General features: G+C 37.4%; 1 protein-coding gene across 8 annotated transcripts in view; it reads left to right on the plus strand.

Annotated features, from left to right (window-relative positions):
• MPP7 (MAGUK p55 scaffold protein 7) overlaps window positions 1–24,083 on the plus strand; it is a 303,608-nt gene that overhangs the window by 188,964 nt on the left and 90,561 nt on the right. For all 8 annotated transcript variants that reach the window (XM_040451103.1, XM_040451107.1, XM_040451109.1 and 5 more), the window contains 3 exons: window positions 6,145–6,276; window positions 21,263–21,344; window positions 21,882–21,967. In XM_040451103.1, coding sequence (XP_040307037.1) covers window positions 6,145–6,276; window positions 21,263–21,344; window positions 21,882–21,967 — 300 coding nt within the window. The remainder of the gene's footprint in view (window positions 1–6,144; window positions 6,277–21,262; window positions 21,345–21,881; window positions 21,968–24,083) is intronic.

The following is a 24,083-nucleotide window of genomic DNA, read 5'->3' on the forward strand; positions in this document are numbered from 1 at the left end:
TTGCTAATTGATCACTGCTGGAATATATGTCAGTACTTTTCCTGTACAGCTTGTTGCCCTGGAGTCTCCAATAGTTAGGAAATGACATGTCATTTTGTAACAGTTGTCTCACATGAAGGCTGTCAAAGATGTAAAGATTATACCCAGTCTTGAAATCTCTGAATCAGTCAGTTGCCACATACGAACAATAAATAATAATTACTCTTATTACTCAGTAGTGGTTACAAGATACAGTCTTACTGTCCAAATCTTCAAGTAACGAAGCATCAAAGAAACAACAGATGGTGAGAACAGGGAAGTGGTATAGTGAATAGCACAAGGCCTCAATAGAAGTGATAGGATGTGGGAGCTTCCTGTGGTGATGGGGTGGGCAAGAGCAATAGTGGTGGCCTTTGGGGGCACTCCTCTGAAGGGATATGGATCTCTACGGCGACTTTTTTTCCCAGGAGGCAGAGAGTCATTAATAAATAAGATCCACTCCTAGGCATTGCATGGCCACATTATAGGCAAATCCGCCTCTCCAAGTCCTCATTCAGAGGCTCATTTTTTGATAAAACAGTGAAGTGACATCATCACTAGAGCATGGTATTATAATTTAGGGAAGTTGGGGGAAATTTGGTGGGTTTTAAAAAGGCAATAAAATAAGAAGATTTGTTGAAATTTTTAGCTTTCCAAAACATGTTCTTACCAGAAATTACTCATTGCCTGAGCATGTAGAATGGATGAGACTTCATTAAAGCATGCAAAAGGGACAAGTTAAGCTTCCTTCTGGAGGAATAAATCAGTGTTTCTCATTCTTATGAGTTAGACACTTAATTCTGTGGACCTGACAGGTACTTTGAACATACAATTGACTCCAGGGGGTCCAAAGCAGTGAGAGCCTGTGTGCCTGATGGGTTAGAAGGCCTAGTGTTCAATTTCCTGCATATTCTTCTGAACAACAGGTAAACCCATCAGTTGTGATTGGGTGATTATGGCATATGGAAATACAATTTTCTTATTTAGGTGTGTTGCCTTTCAAAAGGACAATCTGTATATTGAAGAATAAAGTCACCACAGTTAAAAAACAGGAAAATAGAATACAAAGTTACTTTTAGTTCAGAATAAAAATGTTGGCTAACCAAAAATACTTGTAAAGCAAAGCTATTAAAAATTAGGAACTCAGTATTTGTAAATCTTGGAATCCAGACATGGAGATGAAAAGCTAAAGAGGAAAAAATACATAGCTGGTGTTAATATTGCCTATCAACCATAATAATCATTTTATTTTAGAAGATGTTTATTAGTGATCTCTATTAGTCTTAATTATGTGCAGGATAGTTATCATAGATACCCAGATAATGGACATTTCTGATGTTCTTCATTCAACTCTTTATAAACCCATATTCCCATCTACTGTCATTCCTATCTTCCTGTCTGAAGGACTTCCTGTACCATTTCTTGTAATGCAAGTCTTCTGGTGATACATTCCTTCAGCCTCTGTATGTGTTTAAAAACTCTTCAATATCTCTTCTTTTCTCAAAGATATTTTTGCTAGGTATAGAATTTTCGGTTGGCGGTTTCTGAGTATTTTAAAGATGTTGCTCTTTTATCTTGTGGCTCACGTTTCTGAAGTGTGTTGTCATTATTAACTTTTTTCTCTTGGCTGATTTTAAGATTTTTTTTCTTTCTCACTGGTTTTAAGCAATACAGTGTTATTTTTTTTATGCTTTTTGTGCTTAGATACAGATACAGGCTTTTTTTTTTACCCCATCACATTTGGAATATTTTCTACCATATTTCTTTAGATATTTTTTTTTAGCACTTCTCCTTTCTTTGGAGATGCCAGTTAGGTGTATATAAGTTGTCCCATGGCTCAATAATGTTCCGTTCATAATTTTATACTATGTCTTCTCTTTGTGTTTTTCATTGTTGATAGTTGATAAATTGCTTTAACTACAAGTGTTAATCTCATTCACTGTACTTTTTTAAAGTACATACATTGTATCTTTTATCTCTAGAAGTTTGATTTTAATCTTTCTTGTATATTGCAAGTCTCAGTTTTCAGTCTTTCATCTAACTTTTTAAGCATTTGGAATACAGTGATAGTAATTGTTTTCCTTCCCTTGTCTGAAGTCTATTTGTGTAATTTCAGGATTTGGTTCCATATAACTCTATCATCTGTGTAATTTTCAGGGTTTAGTTCTGTAGCATTGTTTTTCTTCATTATAAGTAGTATTTCCTTCTGTCTTCATATGCCTGATAACTTTTGTTAGTAATTGATTGACTCCCAGTCAGTATGAGTTTTACTTTGTTTGATGCTCAATGTTTTTATACTTTTATAGATAATATTCTTGAGGTTTTTTTTTCTGTTATATAATTAAGTTACTTGGGAACATGTTGATTCTTCAGAGTCTTGCTTTTTAAGCTTTGTTGGGTGAGATCTTAGCTGTGTTTAATTTTGGGCTATTTACCACTATTAAGACAGTATTCCTCTCTTCACTATGCCCTGCATATGCCAAGCCTTTTTCCCCTGATGGAAACAGGAGTTCTTCCTGCCCTGTGTGAGCTTTGCCAGTTGTTCTCTGCAAGGCAGAGTTTTTTAAACTTGGAACTATTGACATTTGGGGGTGGAAAATTATTGGGGGAAGGGATGGCAGGAGAGGGCAGGGGACCATCCTGTGTGCTGTCAGATGTTTAGGTGCATCCCTGACCTCTGTGCACTAGATGGCAGTAGCATCCCCCACACTGAGACAACCCAAAATGTCTCCAGACATTACTAAGTGGCTACTGGGGAGTAAAATTGTTCTCTACTGATAACCACTGCTCTAATCCTTTCTGGTAGTTTTTTGGTTTTTTGTTTTGTTTTGTTTTGTTTTTGTTTGTTTGTTTTTTTGTATGTATGCCTTGGCTAAGGATTCAGGGGGCACCTACTGAAGATCTCCGGAGCCCTGTGTCCATCCCGCTGTCTTCTCTTTCATACTCTTGAGACCTTGAGAACTTTAGTCTCTCATTCTCCCAGTGTTCCCAGCTTTGTTGTCTCAACTTAGCAAGACCAGTGGGTTCTACCCAGGGCCTTCTCCCCCACACAGCCAGCAAACTCTGGGCTTAAGAGGCTCACATTTGTTTCCTGTCTTCCGGTGACCACTGTCCTTCATTGTTTGGGTCCAGTGTTTTCCAAAACCATTGTTTCGTCTTTTTTTTTTTTTTAAGTTTTCTGTTTTTTAGTTATTTTCTAGTGGAGTTCTTAATAACTTCAACTTGGCTCTCATCCTCATTCTTGAATGATGCTTTTCCTAAATACACAATTTTGGGCTGGCTGTTATTTTTTCTAAGCATTTTCCAGATATTTTAACTGCCTTCTAGTTTCCACTGTTGCCAATCAGTCATCTCTCAGTCATTTTGTTTGTGTTTCCTTTCTGATGTTCTTCAGGTCTTCTCTCTTCAGTCTTTGGTGTGCTGTAGTTTCACTATGATATATCGAATCTTGCATTTCTTTTTATTGTTCCTGCTTCCTGATGGATACATTGGGTCTCCTGACTCTTCAGACTCCATCTCTCATTACTTGTCAAAAATTTCAGCCATTGTCTCTTCAGATATTTCTTCATCTTGATGCTGTTTATACTTTTACTTTGAAACTCAGGTCAGATGCAAAAAGCACCAGCCCCCAAGGAAAAAACATTAATTAGGCTTGTTAAAATTTGGATTCCTTGTTAGTCAAAAAACCCTAATAAGAAAGGGAAAGGGAAGCTACCAAACATGAGAATGCATTTGCCGCATATGTAATCAACAAAGGCTTGGGTCCAGTACGTTATAAAGAATTCTTACAAAACAGTAAGAAAAAGACAGATGGAATAGAAAAATGTGTGAGGATCTTGAACAGGCATCTTACAAAGACAGATTTCATTAGTTATAAGAAAAATGGAATTCCAACCATAAGAAGATACCATTATGCATCCAGAATGGTGAGATTGAAATTACTAATGTAAAATGTTGGGGATCATTTGATACAACTAGAACTCACTTAAGCTGTTGGTAAGAGTACAGTTGGGACAAGCACTTTGAAAAACTGTCTCTTATCTGGTAATGTTGAATATACTTAGAACCCATGACCCAGACTTTTCTTTCTCAAATATACTTGACCTTTGAACAATGCAGGGACTAGGGTCACTGACTCCCTACATGTTAGAAATTTGTGAACTTGTGTATAACTTTTGACTCCCCAGAATTTAACTACTGATAGCCAACTGTTGCTTAGAAGCCTTACCAACAGCAAAATATTTTGTGTGTTATATGTATTATATACTGTATTCTTCCAATAAACTAGAGAAAAGAAAATGTTAAGAAAATTATGAGGAAAATAAAATACATTTATAATACTGTATTTATCAAAAAATATCCACATATAAATGGACCCATGCGATTCAAACCGATGTTGTTCAAGGGCAAGCTATGCTTAACCCATATTGTGTGTGTGTGTGTGTGTGTGTGCACGCGCGCGCGTGTGTGTGCACACGTGCATGCATCAAAAGATAGGAAATATTAATAGTAGCACTATTTATAATAGCCAAGAACGGAAATCATTCTAAATGTCCCCCGAAGGCAGAGAAAATGTGAAATATACATACTTGGAAAAATGGACCATAGGTGAATGCACCTGGACCATTGAGAGGCTATTGCAATTCTCCAGGTAAACACAATGACATCAATGAGCTAGATCAGGTATCCCCCAACTTTTCCTATAAAAACGGTCTCTTGCTTCCACTCAGTTTTTGTTCTTGTAACATGACGGCAGCTATAAACAATACATAAATGAATGAAGAACATGTCACAGTAACATTTCATTTACAAAAACAGATGGCATCGTTTGCCAGTGTCTGCTCTAAGAGCTGAGAGAATAGAACACATTTTAGGATATATTTTGCAAGTAGATTTAACAGAATATAGATTGGGTGTTGAGGAGTGTAGGGTGGAGGAGAGATTTGTTTCAAGGATGATTTCTAGGCTTCTGGCTAGAGTAATTTATGGATTGTGGTGGTGGTGATAGAGAACAAGTTCGTTAAAAGTCTAAAACCCACTCTCCTAAAATAGTAGTGACATGTCAAGATTTGAGTGTTTTTCTGGTCTTTGGTCCAGAATGACAATGTGACTGTATTTTGTGGAGTTTTAGCCTAGGAAAACAGTAATGCCTAGGAAAACTTTTATTTTATTCTTTAAAAAAAATTTTTTTTAACATTTATTCATTTTTGAGAGTGAGAGAGACAGACCATGATCAGGGGAGGGTCAGAGAGAGAGGGAAACACAGAATCCGAAGGAGGCTCCAGGCTCTGAGCTGCCAGCACAGGGCCTGACGCGGGGCTTGAACTCACAGACCACGAGATCATGACCTGAGCCGAAGTCGGACACTTAACCAACTGAGCCACCCAGGCACCCCTATGTTATTCTTTTATACACATACTAGTTAACCTGTTACACAACAAATGAAAAGGTGAGAAAACAGGAGAAGAATAAAAGTAAATTGCATTGGTCAGTTCCTTTTGTGTTTGCTGCTAACAGTAGGAAGGGAAAAATACAGTTTTCTCAGACTCCTACTGGCTCATTGACAATGTACCTGTGGCCTCATTTTCTCCCTCCTAGCCAAAGTACTAAGCCCCCACCCCTGTCCCCAGCTGCCACCCTTATAAGGATGAACCAGAGAATATACAGGTGAGAGTACTTTTTTTAAAAAAATTTTTTTAACGTTTATTCATATTTGAGAGACAGAGACAGAGCATGGCGGGGAAGGGGCAGAGAGGGGGAGACACAGAATCTGAAACAGGCTCCAGGCTCTGAGCTGTCAGCACAGAGCCCGACGTGGGGCTCGAACTCACAGACTGTGAGATCATGACCTGAGCTGAAGTCGGATGCTCAACCGACTGAGCCACCCAGGCGTCCCAGGTGAGAGTACTTTGATGCTGATCTTGTCCTCCATGAGGGTAGGCAGCTAAGCAGAGCTGCTGTTGGCTGCTGTATGTACTCCCGTTCCTAAGATGCTCTTTTTCAAGTAGTTGCCTATGACCGTTGTTATGTCAACACTGTAACCCCAGTTTGATTTTCTTTATAGCTTGATGTGTTTGGGATTTTATATTTGATTGATTTTTCCCCCCCAAATTCTGACTTTGATAGGCTTTGCTCTCTGTACACGATACTGTGGCTCAGAAGAATTACGATCCGGTATTACCTCCTATGCCTGATGATATCGATGATGAGGAAGATTCCGTAAAAATCATTCGTCTGGTCAAAAATAGAGAACCGTTGGTGAGTTTTGGTATACGGTTTATGCTCAGATATGAGTAGGTACCATGATAAAACCAAATCTGATGGGGCCACACCATTTATTCCTCTCTTTATAACATAATTTTTCTGTGTTTTTAAGCTTTAAAATAAATAGAGCATACATGTCTAAAAAACAGTATGTAGAAAAATGAAAAAAAAAAAAAGCCAAATAAAACGGCAGCATTTTATTGGTTAGAACAATAATTTGTAAAATGTGATGTTGACCTTTGTAAAAGAAAGCATACCATGAGCTAGTCACAGCTGATTTAAGACTAAACGGTGCAACTAAAAATAATTGCTCTGGCTTTTCTAGAAAGCTGATTTATTTTAAAGTAAAGGAGAAATTAATCAATGCCTTTTATTTCAAAATGTTAATGTAGGGGCGCCTGGGTGGCTCAGTCGGTTAAGTGTCTGACTTCGGCTCAGGTCCTCATCTCACAGTTTGTGAGTTTGAGCCCCGCACTGGGCTCTCTGCTGTCAGCGCAAATCCCACTTTGGATCCTCTGTCCCTCTCTCTCTCTGGCCCTCCCTCACTCTCTCTCTCTCTCTCTCAAAAATAAATAAACATAGAAAACTGTAAATGTACCTATTTATTTTAGCACCGGAATTTATACAATGTCAAATTGCATCAAGGGGTCTGTGGTGAGCAGAATGGTGTTCCCCACCATGCCCAATGATGTCATGTACTAATCTTCAGAACCCGTGAAATACTACTTTAAATAGCAGAGGGACTTGTCAAGATTTGGTAAGGATCGTGAGATGGGAAGATTATCCTGGGTTACCTGGTGGGCCCCTTGTCATCACAAAGGTTTTTACTGAAGTGGGAAGGGCAGCACATCAGAGTTACAAAAAGGAGACATGATGATAAAAGCAAAGGTTGGTGTGATGTTGCCATGAGCCACGGAATGCCAGAAGCTTCTGGAAACTGGAAAAGGGGAGGATCAGATTCTCTCCTAGATCCTCCAGGGGGAACACAGCCTTGCTGACACCTTGACTTTAGCTTCAGGACCCTCATTTTGGCCCTCCTGTCTCCAGAACTGTAAGGTAACAAATCTGTGTCACAAAATTTGTGTGGCACATTTGTCATGGCAGCAGTAGGATAGTAGTACAGAGTGTCTCCATATTTTGCTGAAACTGCATTCAGAAGAAAAATAAATTCCACTGTCTAGCAGTTGATTTTAAATGTGTTGGGGGGTGCCTGGGTGGCGCAGTCGGTTAAGCGTCCAACTTCAGCCAGGTCACGATCTCGTGGTCCGTGAGTTCGAGCCCCGTGTCAGGCTCTGGGCTGATGGCTCGGAGCCTGGAGCCTGTTTCCGATTCTGTGTCTCCCTCTCTCTCTGCCCCTCCCCCGTTCATGCTCTGTCTCTCTCTGTCCAAAAAAAAAAAAAAAAAAAAAAAAAAAAAAAAGTTGAAAAAAAAATTTAAATGTGTTGGGGCCCATTTTTTTTCCTAATTGAGACATTTTGGTATTCTTAAAGCAAATAGCAGGGGATAATGCAATACTTGCTGGGCACTGTGTGAAGTACTTTACATATGTTACATTTATCCTCATAGTTGGTATCTCTTTTTCCATTTTTATAGACTAGGAAACGGATACGCAAAGAAGTGAAGGAACTTAACTTAAGTATTACAGCTAATGAGTGGTAGAATGGAGGTCCGGGCCCTTTACCTGCAAATACTAGTTTTTTTCTTCTACACCATATTTTGTCTGTCTACTTTTCCCTTATAGGTTTTTTTCATGTTCTTGTTTTGTTTAAGGGCAACTTTGGTACATTGATAACTACACTGGATACTCCTACCCAGAGAAAACACTCAGATAGATTTGATGTGATACAAAGGAATTTATTGAGGCCCTGATGCCCGCCCATGGATGTCCTCGGGCTCCCTGTATTCCTGGTTAAGATTAGTTAATGTACATTATAAGTTTGTGCCTTTAATATGTGGTTTATAACTCTGTAATGTCTCTTGGTATTTATTAAATAGAAGGTGATATACTTAGCAAGGATAGATGGCATGCATTTTGGATGTAGAAAGATCTTTCTCAGGGTCTATCACCATACAGTGACTAATTCTTGGTGGCTTCTGTGCATCCCTCGATAAATACATTTTTTTGTTTTGTTTTGACAACTTCAGGCACTTGGATAACCGAGAGGCTGACCATCTTGAGGAGTTCAGGAATTCATTAGGAATAATTTCTTTGATCAGTTGTAGTTTTCCCAGGGGCAGTGGCTTTTGGTGTGTTGGCTTCATGGGCTAACATTTAAAGCACCACCAGCAATGTTTATGTCCTGAGCCTCTCTTGATCAAAGAACATGTTCAAAATGTTTGTCAAAGCAATTAGGCATGCACTGCATTGAGATTTTTTCAAGTTTTAACTGGACCTGCTGCAAATTAGTTTCAATTTAAAAAGCAGTCGCGAATGAGGTATAGAAAATAACCTACAGTTGTGTTATCATCCTTTGTTACTGAGTATATCACATGCTTTATAGCTAGTAAGCATGTCACAGCTTAAATAATTCGATCTAACTTTGACATCATCATCCTTTGTTAGCTCTTTTTTGTCCAAGTTTATATAATATAGAATATTTAAGAGGAGAATCTGAACTGGGGTAAATGGCAAGTTAGAGTTGATCAGACCAGGCAAATATTTACATACACAGTGCAAGAGAAGAGAGGGAGTACAAAATACCCACAACGTTGTTACTTAGGTGAGGAGAAGTACCATGCATTTAGGTAGCAAGAATAGAAGGAAATGCATGGGAGTAAAAATTTCAAGTTTCCTTATGATTATTGGAGCCTGTGGGGCTCGGCAGGTGCTAGGAAGAGGCTAGAGATTTAGGAAAGGGAACCAGGTAAATTTAAAAATTGGTTGAATTGTTAATTTGTTCAAAAATTATTTCTCTTAAGCATGGGGATGTTTTCCGGATTTGTAACATTTGTATATGCAGGGGCTATCTTCAGCATTTCTTGGAATTGTTCAGTTCCTTATTCATGTACCATGGTTTAATTTGACAACTTTGTAATATACTTGAAAGCAACTTTCCTTTCTACTTCATCTCAAATGTGGGGTGTTTAAAAATTTTAATGCTGTTTCATTTGGATCCATAATTTTTATTCTGCTCTTTGCCTATTTTACATGAATTAAAAGTTGTCATATTCATTTTTCCATTATTTAAAAGTAAATTAATAAAAGTTTTTTTTCCCCAAACATATGCAGTTAACTTCTCTAAACTAGGTTTATGTTTTATATTATTTTTATGTTTAAGGCAATCTAAAGCAATTTCAAGTACTTTGAAGTTATTTTACTTTAAAAAATGACTGTAGTTACTTGTCCTTTGTCTTCCTTCTGAGCCACAATTGTGTGTTTCTTGTTCAAGGAACTGTATTTAAAAAAAATAAAAATAAAAAACTTCATATAGACAACACCATCTACATGGGACGAAGAAATTCCCAAATTATTTGTTAGGATTTCTGAGAAGAGTATTAAGATTTCAGATGTCATTTCAACCTTGGAATATGAAATCAAGTGAGGAGAATTACTTATCTTGAACTTTATTTCATCCAAATGATAATTAGTGTATTATTTTTAGTTTGACAGTTATAAAGGTAAAGTAGGATTCTTGGGTGAGTACATTTAAGGTTTAAAAAATGTACTACTCAGAAAAGTAGGAAATGGTTATTTTCAACAAACTTGTCATTTTACATTTGCCAAATGTCACTTGTCATTTTGGAGAGGTTCTCGGAAAAGCCACAACTACCAAAGGGGTAGAAAGTGGGGGAGAAGCGGAAGCCGAGAGAAGATTGAATCTAAGGCATCCTTAGGAGAATGAATCCAAGTGGTAAGAGTCAGAAATAGTTAAGACGCGAGAAGCAATGCTGAAGTAAAATTCTAGTGATTGGATCGTCAGGAAATTTTTGGCAAATGATTCCAGAGTAAAGGCTATAAGATTTAACAATGAAGGGGGGTTAGTTTATCCATATGATTTAAGAGTTTACTTTTGTCTGTTAGATTGAGGCATAATGTGGTGAAATAAACACCAGGCTTGGATTAGAGGACCTAAGTGGGAGGTACTCTGGTGTCCCTTCTTTGCTCTATATCCTTGCAGGACCAAGTCAGTTAATCTCACAGGCTGAGGCTTCTTGTTTGAAAATCAGGAGATCTGCCTCTTCAAGAGTGTTTTGAATGTCAAATAGCATATAATGTACTTGAAATGCTTTGTATGCATTATGCAAGCACTATATAAATGTTGTATAGAATGATACGTAGAAGCTCTCGATGACGGTTGTTGGAGAGGACCATTTCCAGGGTAAAGAGGCAGTGAGCACAGGTCATGTAGGTGTTTGCAATGGAAAGGTGAGATGGTGATAGTTTAAGGGGAGGGATGGATAAATGAATTGAGAGAAGGAGAGAAAAACAATGGTCAGGATGCAGGGAGCAGAGCTATCCTCCCTCCGCATGAATTTGGAACAATTTGTATCTGTTTTATGCAGAAATAATTAATAATAAATATTATTTTTTAGGCACCCTTTAAGAAAGTGACCTTCACTTAGTGAGTGAGTGGATTATGATCTTAATTTTCAGTTTCTTGTATGGGTTGTCCTTCTTGCTTCTTTTAGAACAGTGCTGCTCCAACTTTGGTATCCTAAGAATTACCTGAGGTGCTTACTTAAAACGCAAACTTCACCACCTCTACCCCCAGAGAGTCTGCATCAGTAGGTTTCAGGTGGGACCTGGGAATCTAGATTTTTTAAATGTCTCAGATGTTCTTGATGCAAATGTTTGGTAGATGATGTTTGAAACCACTTTGATTTCAAAGGTTCAACCTGGAATCAACAGCGCTACCTGCTTAAGGAGGTCTTAGAATATTGGCAGTATTGTAGGACATGCATTTTTTATGGAGACATCATGATAGCATGGGCTCATCAGGTCCTCTTTTATAAACCATTTTACAGCAGTAGCAAGACAAACGTAACCAGAATTTTAACTTCTCAATCTAACCCAAAGTTCTCTATACTCTATTTTTTGGGTCAAAATCACATAGAATAAATTCAAAATAATTACATAAGGAAATATGTAAGTGCTAAAACATTAGATACAACTTTATTTTCCTTGTGCTATCTGTGCCATAGGACTGTAGACTTTTGTACAAAATGGCATGTAATGTGTTCTATTTTAATGAGTTTTGATCTTCTTTTCACACAAGTACGTTCCACTAAGAATACCTCAAAGAATTGTGGTAATAGGAGTTTGGAAAGAAAGATGGAAGCAGAAATCTTCAAGAATGAAGGGATCAAAACGAAGGTTGAGTCAAGGGCTAGCATCCTGTAGAAAGTGGGAGATCATTTCTCAGGGTCCATAGTTCACCCTCCAGGGATAGGTAGAGTCAGCAGGTAGCAGGCACCCCTGTTTCAAGGTTTGTGTCTGTAACAGAGTAACCCTTCAGTGTGGCAGTGCTATTCTTTACACATTCTAGAAGTGATTTCATCCAGCCCCTGCCTTTAAAAATCATCTGTGTGTCAGTGACTCCCAAGTCGATTTTTCTTCCAGATCTTTTTTTCTGAGCTTTAAATTTGTATGTCCATCTGTGTACTTGATATCTCCCCTGGAATGTCGAATAGACATCTCTGTCTTCACGTGTCCAAAAGTAAACTGATCTTTGTCCCCAAATTCATTCCCCTCCTAGGACTCCTCCTCTCAGTTGATTACAATCCCATCTTCCTAATGGCTCCGCCAAAAACCAGAGTCAGTCTTCGATACCTTTCTTCTTTCATGTACCCTTTCCAGTCCTTTGGGAATCCTTTTGGCTGTACCAATAATATATCCAGACTGTTCATCACTTCACCTCCTGCCAGTCAGATCCAAGCCTCCTTCATCTTTCCCCCGGATTAGTTTAACAACCCCCAATTTGTTTCCTTGCTTTAGCCCTTGCATTCCTGCACTCTTTTCTTAACACAGTAGGTGGAGTGAACCTTTTAGATTATGACACTCACTCACGCTGTTCAGCTTCTCCTTGGTTCTTTCAGAATAAAATCCAGAGCCCCCACGATATAATCGACAAAGTTCTACATGATCTGGCTCCCTGATGCCATCTACTCTCACTTCCTACTGCTTCTCCCCTTTTACCTTACTCCAGCCACATTGGCTTTTCTGCTCTTCCTTGATCACTGCATTCCATTTACAGCCTCATCCTAGCACTTCTGTACTGTTTTCATCTATTCTTTCTCTTTGGCTAACTCCTTCGTTTCCTTTTTATCTTTCTTTACTCGGATTCCATCTTCTCATTGAAGCCTGTGTCTTTACATTGTCTTCCCTGCTGCTCTTATACCCACAGTAGTAGCCACTCTCTAACATACTATATGTCTAATTATTTCATCGTTTGTTTATTGTCTTTCTTTCTTGTTAGATGTAAGTTCCATGAGGGGGCAGAAATGCTTAGTTTTTTTCACTAATACATTACATGCCCTTAGAACCTGGCACAGAGTAGGCTCTCAGTAAACATTTGTCAGCTTCATTGAATCACGGAATAAGTCACAAGGACTAGCATTAAGCACAACAAACTGGATGGTCCTATATTGAAAAATAGTATAATTCATAGTGAAGCAAGAGGCTTACTCCAATTACCTAATTCTGTGTTACAAACCACCCCCAAATTTTGTGGCTATACAACATTATATATCATAGTTTTAGAGGTTGATAGGCTCAGTTGGGTGGTTCTTAAGTAGAGTCCCTCATATGTTCAGTTAGGTGGTGGCTAAGGCTGGGGTCATCTGTGAACTTCATTCCTATGACTGATGCCTGGATTGGGATGGCCGGAAAAATGGGGGCTGATCAGACATCTCTTTCCAGATGACCTCTCCACTTGGCTGGGTGGGCCTCCTCACAGCATGGCAGTAATCATTTCTTACATGGTGTCTGACTTCCCACAGAGCAAGTATTTCAAGAGGCCCAGCTGGCAGCTGCAAGCCCTCCTATAGGCTTACATGCCTTAGGACCATTTTCACCACTTGGTGTGGGAATAGGGCATGTGCGCATACAGAGAAGGAGGGAATTGATGATGTCCATCGTAGATAAGCTAATGCAAGGGCAGTGAACTTATAATTTGTGAATAAAAGGTTAAAGATATAGGGTAAGCAATATCGAATAGTTAAGACTAAAAACAGCATTCTGATCAGTTTGCCTTAGATAGGTCCTGACTTCACTGTACGCTAATTTTCTGATCTTAGGTCATAGCCGTTTGTGATTATTTTCTCATCTATAAAATATGGATGAGCAGAGACTTGGATTCAAGGTGGTGGTGTAGGAAGATTCTGAACTCCTTCCTTCCCATGGTAAGGGAAATACACAACTCCATATAGAATAATTTGAAATAGAATAATTAATTAATAGAATTAATAGAATAATTTGAAAAAGACTAGAAAACTGGATGAACAGAGCCTCTATGATAAAGGACAAAAAGGACAGCATTGGATAGGAGAGGCAGAGACACCAACTTGCAAGAAAAACAAAAAACAACACACACACACACACCACGGTAGGTGCAGTGATCCACAGTCAAGGAGGATCTCAAAAATACAGAAGTTTTCCTGGAGTGAGGGGTTTGTGCTCCAGACCAGGCAACCAGCCCCTTAAATCCTGCATGAAAGAGATGAGCCCCCTAAATGCCAGGCTTTGAAAACCAGTAGGGATCATGTGCAGGAAAATCATAGAACTGTAGGGAAGGGAGAGCCTGCTCTTAAGGGCTCGTGTGCAGACTCACTCACCCCAGGACCCAACACAAAAACTCCAATTTAAAAAGCACCTTAGACCATATGCGAAGGAGACCCACTTACTGATCTTAAAGTGCTTGCCAGCGAGGCGGGAAACTTTTGGAACTTTCCCCAGGGACGGAGTGACAAATACGACAAATATGACGGTGCCATGTTTGTGACTGCATCTACTTTGTTAAAGGTGGTGAAGGTGGGAGTCATTTTGGAACTTTTTCTCTAATCTGCTAGAGCTGAGGGGTGTGCCCAGCCAGGAACCCTGCCAATCCCCACACTGTGATTGTGCGTAACAGCTGGGCCAGGCAGTAGTCCCGCCCACCCCTTGGCCACAGTGCAGCCTGTGCCACTCAGTGCAGCCATGCATCACAGCCGGGTGGGCACCAGCCTGATACATTCTTGCATCGCAGAGGTAGCCCTGCTACAGCAAACAGGTTCATAACATACCACACATGGGATGCTTCTTGAGCACCTAGCTCTGGTTAGAATGGATTGAACTTCTGGGCTCCACATGACTCTCCTTTGAAAGGTCACTGCTTCAATACTAGGAGAGGTGATTGATAGAAATGAGCACAGAGAGTCAGGCAAAATGAGGAGACAGAGGAAAGTGTTCCAAACAAAAGAAGATAAAATATGAGACAGGGGCATTAATGCCATAGAGATAAGCAATATATCTGGTAAAGAATTCAAAGTAATGGTCATAAAGATGCTCACTGAACTCAAGAAGATTGGATGGACACGGTGAGATCCTCAACAAAGAAAATATAACAAAATTCCCGACAGGAGTTACAGAGCTGAAGAATACAGAACTGGAAAATACCCTAGGGCATTTCAGACTGGATGAAGCCAAAGATCAGATCAGCAAGCTGGAAGAAAAAGCAATAGGACTCACCCACACAGAGCAGCCAAAAGAAAAGAGAAAAAAAAAATGTAACTTAAAGAATGTTTGAATCAATATCAAATAGAATAACATTCACATTATAGAGGCCCATGTAGAAAACAGGGCCAGAAAACTTATGTCAAGAAATAATGGCTGAACACTTTTCTAATCTAGAGAAGAAATTGGACCTACAGGTCCATGAAGCCCAGATAGTTCCAAATAAGAAGAACCCAAAGAAATCCGTATCAGGACACATTATAAATAAAATGGTGAAAGAGAGAATCTTAAAAGCTACAAGAGAAAAACAACTTCTTATATCAAGGGAAACCTCATAAGGATATCAGCAGATATTTCTGAAAAAACTTTGCAGACCAGAAGAGAGTGGCATGACATATCCAAAGTGCTGGATGGAAAAAACTTCCAACCTAGAAGTTTCTACTGGTAAGTTTAGTACTCACATTTGAAGGAGGGATTAAGAGTTTTATGTATAAGCAAAAGCAGAAGTTGTTCATCGTCACTAAACTGGCTTTATAATTAATGTTAAAGGGACTTCTCTAAACTGAAAAGAAATGGCATTAAGTAATAAAAAGAAAGCATAGGAAAGTAAAAATGTTGCTGGAAAAGTAAATATATAGTAAAGGTAGTGGATCAATCATTAATAAGGCAAGTGTAAAGGTTAAGATACAAAAACAGTAAAATTAACTACAATAAAATAAATAATAAAAACTACAATAATTAAAGGAGGCACAAAATAAAAAGGTGTAAAGTGTGACATAAATATAAAACATGGGAGGCAGGAAGAAAAAACGTAAAGTTTTAGAGTATGTTCAAGTTGCTGTCAAAACAGACCATTATATACACAGGAAGTTCTAGGTGAACTTCACGGTAACCACCAGGCAAAACTTACAGTAAATACACAAAGGGAAATGAGAAAGGAATCTAAATGCAATGTAAAAAGGAAGAGAGAGAAAAGAAGAAAGGAATAGAGAGGAACTCTGAAAATAGCCAGAAAGCAATTAACAAAATGGTAGCAAGTATGTACCTATCACTAATTACTTTAAATGTACGTGGACTAAACCTTCCAGTCAAAAGACACAGAGTGGTTGTATGGATAAAAAAACAACAACAACAACAACAAAAAAAAAAACACATCTGTATGCTGCCTATGAGAGACTGACTTCAGAAGTAAGGACACACATAAACTGAGAGTGAAAGAATGGAGAAAGATATTCCATGCAAATGGAAACAAAAAGCTGGTGTAGCTATACTTATAGCTGACAAAATAGACTTTAAAATAAAGACTTATAGTAATAGGAAAAAAGGGCATTACATAATGAAAAACAGTCAATCCAACAAGAAGGCATAACATTTATAAATATGTATGTATCCAACATAGAGGCACCAAGATATATAAAGCAAAGATTAACAGGGAGAAATTGTCAGCAATACTAGTAGGGGACTTACAACACCCCACTTACATCAGTGGGTATTATCCAAACAAAATCCATGAGGAAACAGTGGCTTTGAACAACACATTAGACAAGATGGACTTAATATGTACAGAACATTCATTCCAAAAAGAATAGAATACACGTTCTTCTCAAGTGCACATGGAACATTCTCCAGGATAGATTACATGTTCGGTCACAAAACTTAGTGAATTCAGGAAGATGAAATATCAAGCATCTTCTCCACCCACAATGGTGTTGTAAAATCAGAAACCAATTACAAGAAGAAAATTGAGAAAACCACAAAAATGGGATCAAACAACATGCTACTGAACAGTGGGTCGTTGAAGAAATCAAAGAAGAAATTAAAAAGTACCAAGTGACAAAAATGAAAATAGGAACACCACAAACCAAAATTTTTGGATTTAGCAAAAGGGATTCTAAAAGGGAAATTCGGGGTAATACAGGCCTACCTCAATAAACAAGAAAAATCTCAAATAATTGAATTTTACACTTGAAGCCCAAAGTTAGTAGAAGGAAAGAAGTAAAAAAAAGATCAGAGCAGAAATAAATGAAAGAGACAAAACAATAGAAAAGGTCAATGAAACTAAGAGTTAGTTATTTGAAAAAAAGTAAGTTGACAAACCTTTAGCTAGACTCAAGAAAAAGATTAAAGTAAAATCAGAAATAGAGGTGTTACAACTAACACCACAGAAATATAAAATCATGAGACTACTATGAACAAATTATATACCAACAAATTGGACAACCTAGAAGAAATGGAGTCCCAGAAACATACAATTATCCAAGACCAGTCATAAAGAAATAGAAAATCTGAATAGACCAATTACTAGCAAGGATATTAAATTAGTAATCAGAATTTCTCAACAAACAAAACTCTAGGACCAGATGGCTTTACAGATGAATTTCATCAAACTTCCAATGATTTAATCTGTATATTTTTTAAACTCTTACAAAAAAACTGAAGAGGAGGGAGTACTTCCAAAGTAATATTATCAGGGAAGCATTACCCTGATACCAAAACCAGACAAGAACACCACGCACACATACACACACAATTACAGGCCAATATCATTGATGACACTGATGAAAAAATTCTCAACAAGATATTAGCAAACTCAGTTCAACGATACATTAAAAGGATCATAAGCCATGAGAAAGTGGGATTTAGTCCGGGCATCAAAGCATGGTTCAATGCCCACAGATCAATCAACATGACAAACCACATTAACACAATGAAGGACAAAAATCATATCTCAGTAGATGCAGAAAAATCATTTAACAGTATTCATCCATTTATGATACAAACTCAACAGAGTAAGTAAAGATAGAAAATACCTCAACATAATAAAGGCCATATATGACCCACAACTAACATCATACTCAATGGTAAAAAGCTGAAAGTTTTTCCTGTAAGATCAGAAACAAGAAGAGAATTGCACACACTTGTCACTGCTGGAGGGCTAGCCATAGCAGTTAAGCAAGAAAAAGAAGACCTCCAATCAGAAAAGAAGAACTAAAGCTATCACTATTTGCAGATGATCTAATACTATATATAGAAAATCCAAAAGACTGCACCAAAAACTGTTAGAACTAATAAATGTATTCAGTAAAGTAGGAGGATACAAAATTAACAAAACAAATCTGTGGCATTTCTGTACACTAATAATGGATAATCAGAGGAATTAAGAAAGCAATCTCATTAAAAAGTGCATCAGAAAAAAAAATACCTAGGAATAAGTTTAACCAAGGAAGTGAAAGATCTGTACACTGAAAACTATGACATTGATGACAGGAATTGAAGACACAAATAAATGGAGATAGTCCATGCTCATGGACTGGAAGATTTAATATTGTTAAAATGCCCAAACAACCCAAAGCAATCTACAGATCCAGGGCAGTCTCTCTCAAAATTCTAAGGTTATTTTTCATGGAACTATAACAAATAATTCTAAAATTTGGAACCACAAAGGATCCCAAACAGCCAAAGCAATCTTGGGAAGAAAAAGCTTAGGGGATCATGCCCCTTGACTTGAAATTATACTACAAAGCTATAGTAATCAAAACAGTTTGGTATGGGCATTAAAAAAGACACACCGATCAATGGAATAGAATTGAGAACCCCAAATTAAACCCACACATGCATGGACAGTTAATTTAAACAAAAGAGCTAATAACATGCAGTGGAGAAAGGGGAGTCTTTTCAATAAATAGTATTGGAAAAACTGGACAGCCACATGTAAATGAAACTTGACTACTGTCTTGCTCTATACACAAAAATTAACTCATAACGTATCAAAGACTTGAATCTAAGACCTGAAACTGTAAAATTATTAGAAGAAGAAAACATAGGTGGTAAGCTCCTCAACGTGTGTCTTAGCAATGTTTTTGTAGATCTGACTCCAAAGTCAGGGGAAACAAAAACAGAATAAATAGGACTACATCAAACTCTGCACCTCAAAAGAAACCATCATTGAAATGAAAAGACAACCTACTGAATGGGAGAAGGTTTTTGCAAGTCATTTATTCGATAAGGGATTAATATCCAAAGAACTCCTACAATTACAAAAAAAAACAAAAAAAAACCTAAACAACACAATTAAAAAATGGACAGAGGATCTGAATAGACAGTTTTCCAAAGAAGGCATACAGATGGCCAATAGGCACATGAAAAGATGTTCAACATCACTAATAATTAGGGAAATGCAAACCAAAACTGTAATTGACATCACCTCACATCAATTACAACGGGTATTATCAGAAAGACAAGACATAACAACTGTTGGTGGGGATGTAGAGAAAAGGGAATCCTTGTACACTGTTGACAGGAGTGTAAATTGGTGCAGGCACTATTGAAAAAACTCTGGAGATTTCTCCATACTCTTAAAAAATAAAGACTAGAACTATCATATCCATCTATTCCACTTCTGAGGATTTATCTGAAGAATATAAAAATGCTGATTTGAAAAAGTATATGCACTCCTATGTTCATTATAACATCGTATACAATGGCCAAGATATGGAAAGGACCTAAGTGTCCACTGGTGGATGAATAGGTGAAGAAGATATGGCAAATACATATGCATACGTACACACATACATACACACACATATCCACAGTGCAGTATTACTCAGCCATTAAAAAGGAATGACATCTTGCCATTTGTGACAACATGGATGGACCTTGAAGGTGTTATACTAAGTAAAATAAGTTAGAGAGTGACAAATTATCATATCATTGTATTCATATGTGAAATTTAGAAAAAAGCAAATGAACAAACAAAACAAACTCATAGATACAACACATTGGTGGCTACCAGAAGGTTGGGGGTGGGGACAAAATTGGGTCAATTATATGGTGATGGGTGGTAACTAGACTTATAGCGGTGATCACTGTGTAGTGCATACAGATGGCCAATTATGATGGTGTATACTTGAAAGTCCTATAATGTTACTTGCCAGTTTTACCTCAGTAAAAAAAAAAAAGAAAGAAAAAATTGGTTAAAAAAAAAAACACTCCAAAAAAATGGGTAATTAATCTTAGGTTATCAGACCCTTTTGCTATTAGCCATACTTTGATGAGAAAGTTGGAGATATTGTTAAGGAAAATTAAAGTTTATTTAATCATACCAGTTTTATTAAAAATATTGCATTTCTAGTCATCTTAGCTCTAAGTAAACTATTTAAATAAAGGCAAAAATTACCATTAATTGGTGGGTCTTTATGGGTTTGGTTTTTATGATTGTGGAGAGATGCTCATTCAAGTCTTTGGATTTGAATGGATGCTTGGTGATGAAGAATGCCACAAAATACTCAGATTACTTAATTATTTGATTTTTTTTACTACTATTAGGTATGCATGTGATAGCTGTCAAATAAAATGTACTTTTTACAAATGGATTCCTAACTTTGTTTACATAACTAATTTTTAACGATATAAACATGTTTACTGACCTGTGGGAAAATTCCACTTTCTTTTTCAGGGTGTGAATTCTGCCGTCACCCAGTGTGCATCTTTTTAGCTATGTGATGCCATGTAGAACGCTTTCCCACACCAATGCCAGTTTCTTAGAAGGAAAGTCATAAAAAGATGTTCAAAGTAACCATTTGTGCTTGATGTTGTTATAAGCAGCATTCAGTTAGCTTCTGAACATCCATAAATGAAGAATTTCTGGACTCTTTAAAATTGTTCCTAATCTTATGCCAGAATGTTAGTTCTGCTTGTTCTTAGCACAGTCCTAGTACATAAAGACCTTGGAGTAACAGATCTTTCTTCCATTAATTTATCTTAGCATTAGGTAAGGGATGCGACTAATTTTGGAGTTTTCTCTCTCTCTCTCTCTTTATCATTATGTCTGAGTTCCTTTGCTATAATGCCATTATAGAAGTATCACTAAGCTAAAAGCCGGATGGCCTGGGTCTTAGTTTTCAAATTTTGATGAGATTTTTGTATTCACTTAACCTTCTCAATATGGCCTCCCTTCTTCATGGGGTATTAGAAGGACAAAGTGAAATGAGCCAATGCTGTCAAGGGGAAAAAACAAATAGTATTCAAATATAAAGTAGTATAATGGAAAGAGGAGACTTCTACTTTTCATAATGTTGAAGAGCTTACAGATTTGAAAAATCTTTAAATTGTGCTGAAAACCTTACATGATGTGTCTGATTGAAAATCTGTACCAAGTCAGGAGTGCTTTGTAAGATAAAGGGGCATGATGTCTCTTTGTCCTGCCTCATACCTTTAATTTTTTGTAATTGCTTTCACTCTTTCCAGATGAATCTTCTTATTTCTGCCTCCTTTCCTGCCAACCACTATGCACCTTTACCCACAAGTACTTTTTGTTCTTTTTCTTAAAAGGGAGCCACCATTAAGAAAGACGAGCAGACGGGGGCCATTATTGTGGCCAGAATCATGAGAGGAGGAGCTGCAGACAGAAGTGGTAAGGGTTTCAACACTAGGCGCATGGACAGGCCGTGGTGCATTTCATGGGCAACATCTCCAACATGTAGTTAAGAGGATAAATGATCTTTGGATGTAATCCATCAAAACAAGGAATAAGAAATTTTCTTCTGTTGAACCGTGGGAATCTGTTGAAATAAACGATAAATCTCATTCTGCTTTACAGTTACATGGACTTCTGAAGCTATAGTAAGATATGCTTCAAGTGTTCCTCACTTGAAAAGTACTACTGAAAGTGTGCAGCCTTTAAAACAAAATACAGATTCTTTTATTAAGTGAAAATAATGTACATTTCTAGACAAAGACCAGGATGCTGATGTCTTTTCTTTTGCCAGCATTATAATGTGGTAGTCTTTGGTTCTGCTGTTTAGAGGCACAGAATCTGAAACCTGAGAAGCATAAAGGTCTCCTCAAATGTATTAAAGGAACCAAACAATGCTTTAAGTATAGATACAATTGCAAATTGCAGTTCTTTTGTAGGTAAGTCTGTTAATTTCCCGAATTTGCTACTTCTCAGGTCTTATTCATGTTGGTGATGAACTTAGGGAAGTGAATGGGATTCCAGTCGAAGATAAAAGGCCTGAAGAAATAATTCAGATTTTGGTAAGCTGAAATTTGTTTTAAAACTGCAATAAAAAATGAAATTGAATCAGTATGTTTCAGACTTGGTTATAAACACAGGATTTGGATTTGGCAGTCTAGAGTTCAAATCCCATCTTCATTACTTAATCCCTGTATGTCCTTGGAAAATACCTTAATCTTTGCATTGCCTCAGTGTTTTCATTTACAAATGAAAATAAAAGGTAAATATCTCACTGGAGTGTTTTGAGGATTAAATGAGTTAATGTATGTGAAGAGTTTATTACAGGGCCCATCCCAAATGAGGTACTTAATAGAGGGGACCTACTTTGTTGTTGGTGACGTATTTTTCTTTTCCCTTTTTCCATCGACATGGCCAGACTGTAGGCTATGCTTTCTAGGCATATAAAACAGTGAAACTAACTTAGATGTCCTGTGAAATCTAAAACGAACAAAATTATTTTAGGCCTTGACAGTGTAAATTCTCCAGTTTATTTGTAAGGATAAAATGAAGGGAGACTGTCTCTGTTAATGTATGAAAGCATAAACATACAGAAATAGAGTTTAGTATCTTCAAGCAGACCTCCATATTTTTGAAAATTTTATATATGATTAAGATAGCATTTTAAATCCATGGGAAAGCTGTGAAATCCTTTTATAAATGTTATTGGATGAATTGATGATTCAGTTAGAAAAAACAGTTCCTGTTTTACACTACACACAAAAATAAACCCCAAAGATTTAAATATTTAAAGAAATCAGGGGCACCTGGATGGCTCAGTCAGTTAAGCATCTGATTCTTGATCTGGACTTAGGTTATGATCCCATGCTGAGTGTGGAGCCTGCCTGGGGTTCTCTCTCTCCCCCACTCTCTCTACCCACCCCCCCCCCCCAAATAAATAAATTAACTTAAAAAAATAAAAAAGTAAAGAAAGACTTTTTAAACTTGATGTGAAATTCAAACAGAAAAATAATTGCTGTGATTACTAGAATTGAACACTTCCTGTACAGAAAAAGATGCCATATATAGCTTGAAAGACACATGAGACTTAGGAAAAATATTGTCAGTGTATGTGACAGAAGGTATTTTAATGTGTAGAGAGTTCATAAAAATCAATAAGAAAACATAGAAAAATTTATAAAAGAAACATGGTGTCTGAAAAATATGGGATTAGAGGGATTTAAAAACTTTATAATGGCTACAGTCAGTCAGATTCTGGGGACACAGATGCATACTTATGTGCTTCTGGTAGTAAATCCTTTTGAGACAGCTATCTGAAACTATCAAAATTTTTAAATTTACATATCCTTAATCAAGAAATTCAGTTTTTGGAAATAACCCTGAGGACATAATTTGGCAAATGTATTATATAAGTAAGATTTAAAAAATATTTAGAAATAGCAGGACGGTTGCATTGATTGACTAATCATTCACCCATATGGTGCAGTACTGTGAGCCAATCACAATGGCTGATAGACGGGTGTGACTTAGTAATACTAGTAACTGCTTATGGTGGTTGAGCCCTTAAAGGTTACTGTTCTAAGGGCATTGTATACATTAACACACATACGCACTAGTAGAATGGGAAGGGATCATAAAGAAGACTTGCTTTCTCTCTACCTATGCAATTCAGTATTATATGAATTCCTAATAAGATTTGTGAATTCTTGGGGCACCCAGGTGGCTTAGTAAGTTAAGTAGTCCAACTCATCTCATGGTTTGTGAGTTCGAGCCTCGCATCGGGCTCTGTGCTGACGGTGCACAGCCTGCTTGGGATTCCCTGTCTCCCTCTCTCTGCCCCTCCCCTGTTTGCTCTTTATCTCTCTCAAAATAAACATTTAAAAACTTTTTTAAAAAGATTTGTGAATTCTTTTATGGTAAGCAATAACAATGACAGTGCCATTTTGAAATCACTCCTGTTATAAAATTCTGGTATTTGTACTGTTAAAACCTCACTTGACTTGAGTCTCTGTGCTGTACTGGAGCTGGCTCTTTACATTTGCACGACCTGAGTCTATGCGGCTTTTCCCAGCTTGACTTAGGTACGTCACGCTGGTAAATGGAAGCTGGCTGTGGTCCATGAAAATTGGCAAACAATACAAATCAGGGCCTCTTCTCTTCTCTTCTCTTCTCTTCTCT

The sequence above is a fragment of the Herpailurus yagouaroundi genome, unplaced genomic scaffold (genome assembly GCF_014898765.1).
Source record: "Herpailurus yagouaroundi ecotype Mexico unplaced genomic scaffold, PumYag 203, whole genome shotgun sequence".
Taxonomy (NCBI): domain Eukaryota; kingdom Metazoa; phylum Chordata; class Mammalia; order Carnivora; family Felidae; genus Herpailurus; species Herpailurus yagouaroundi.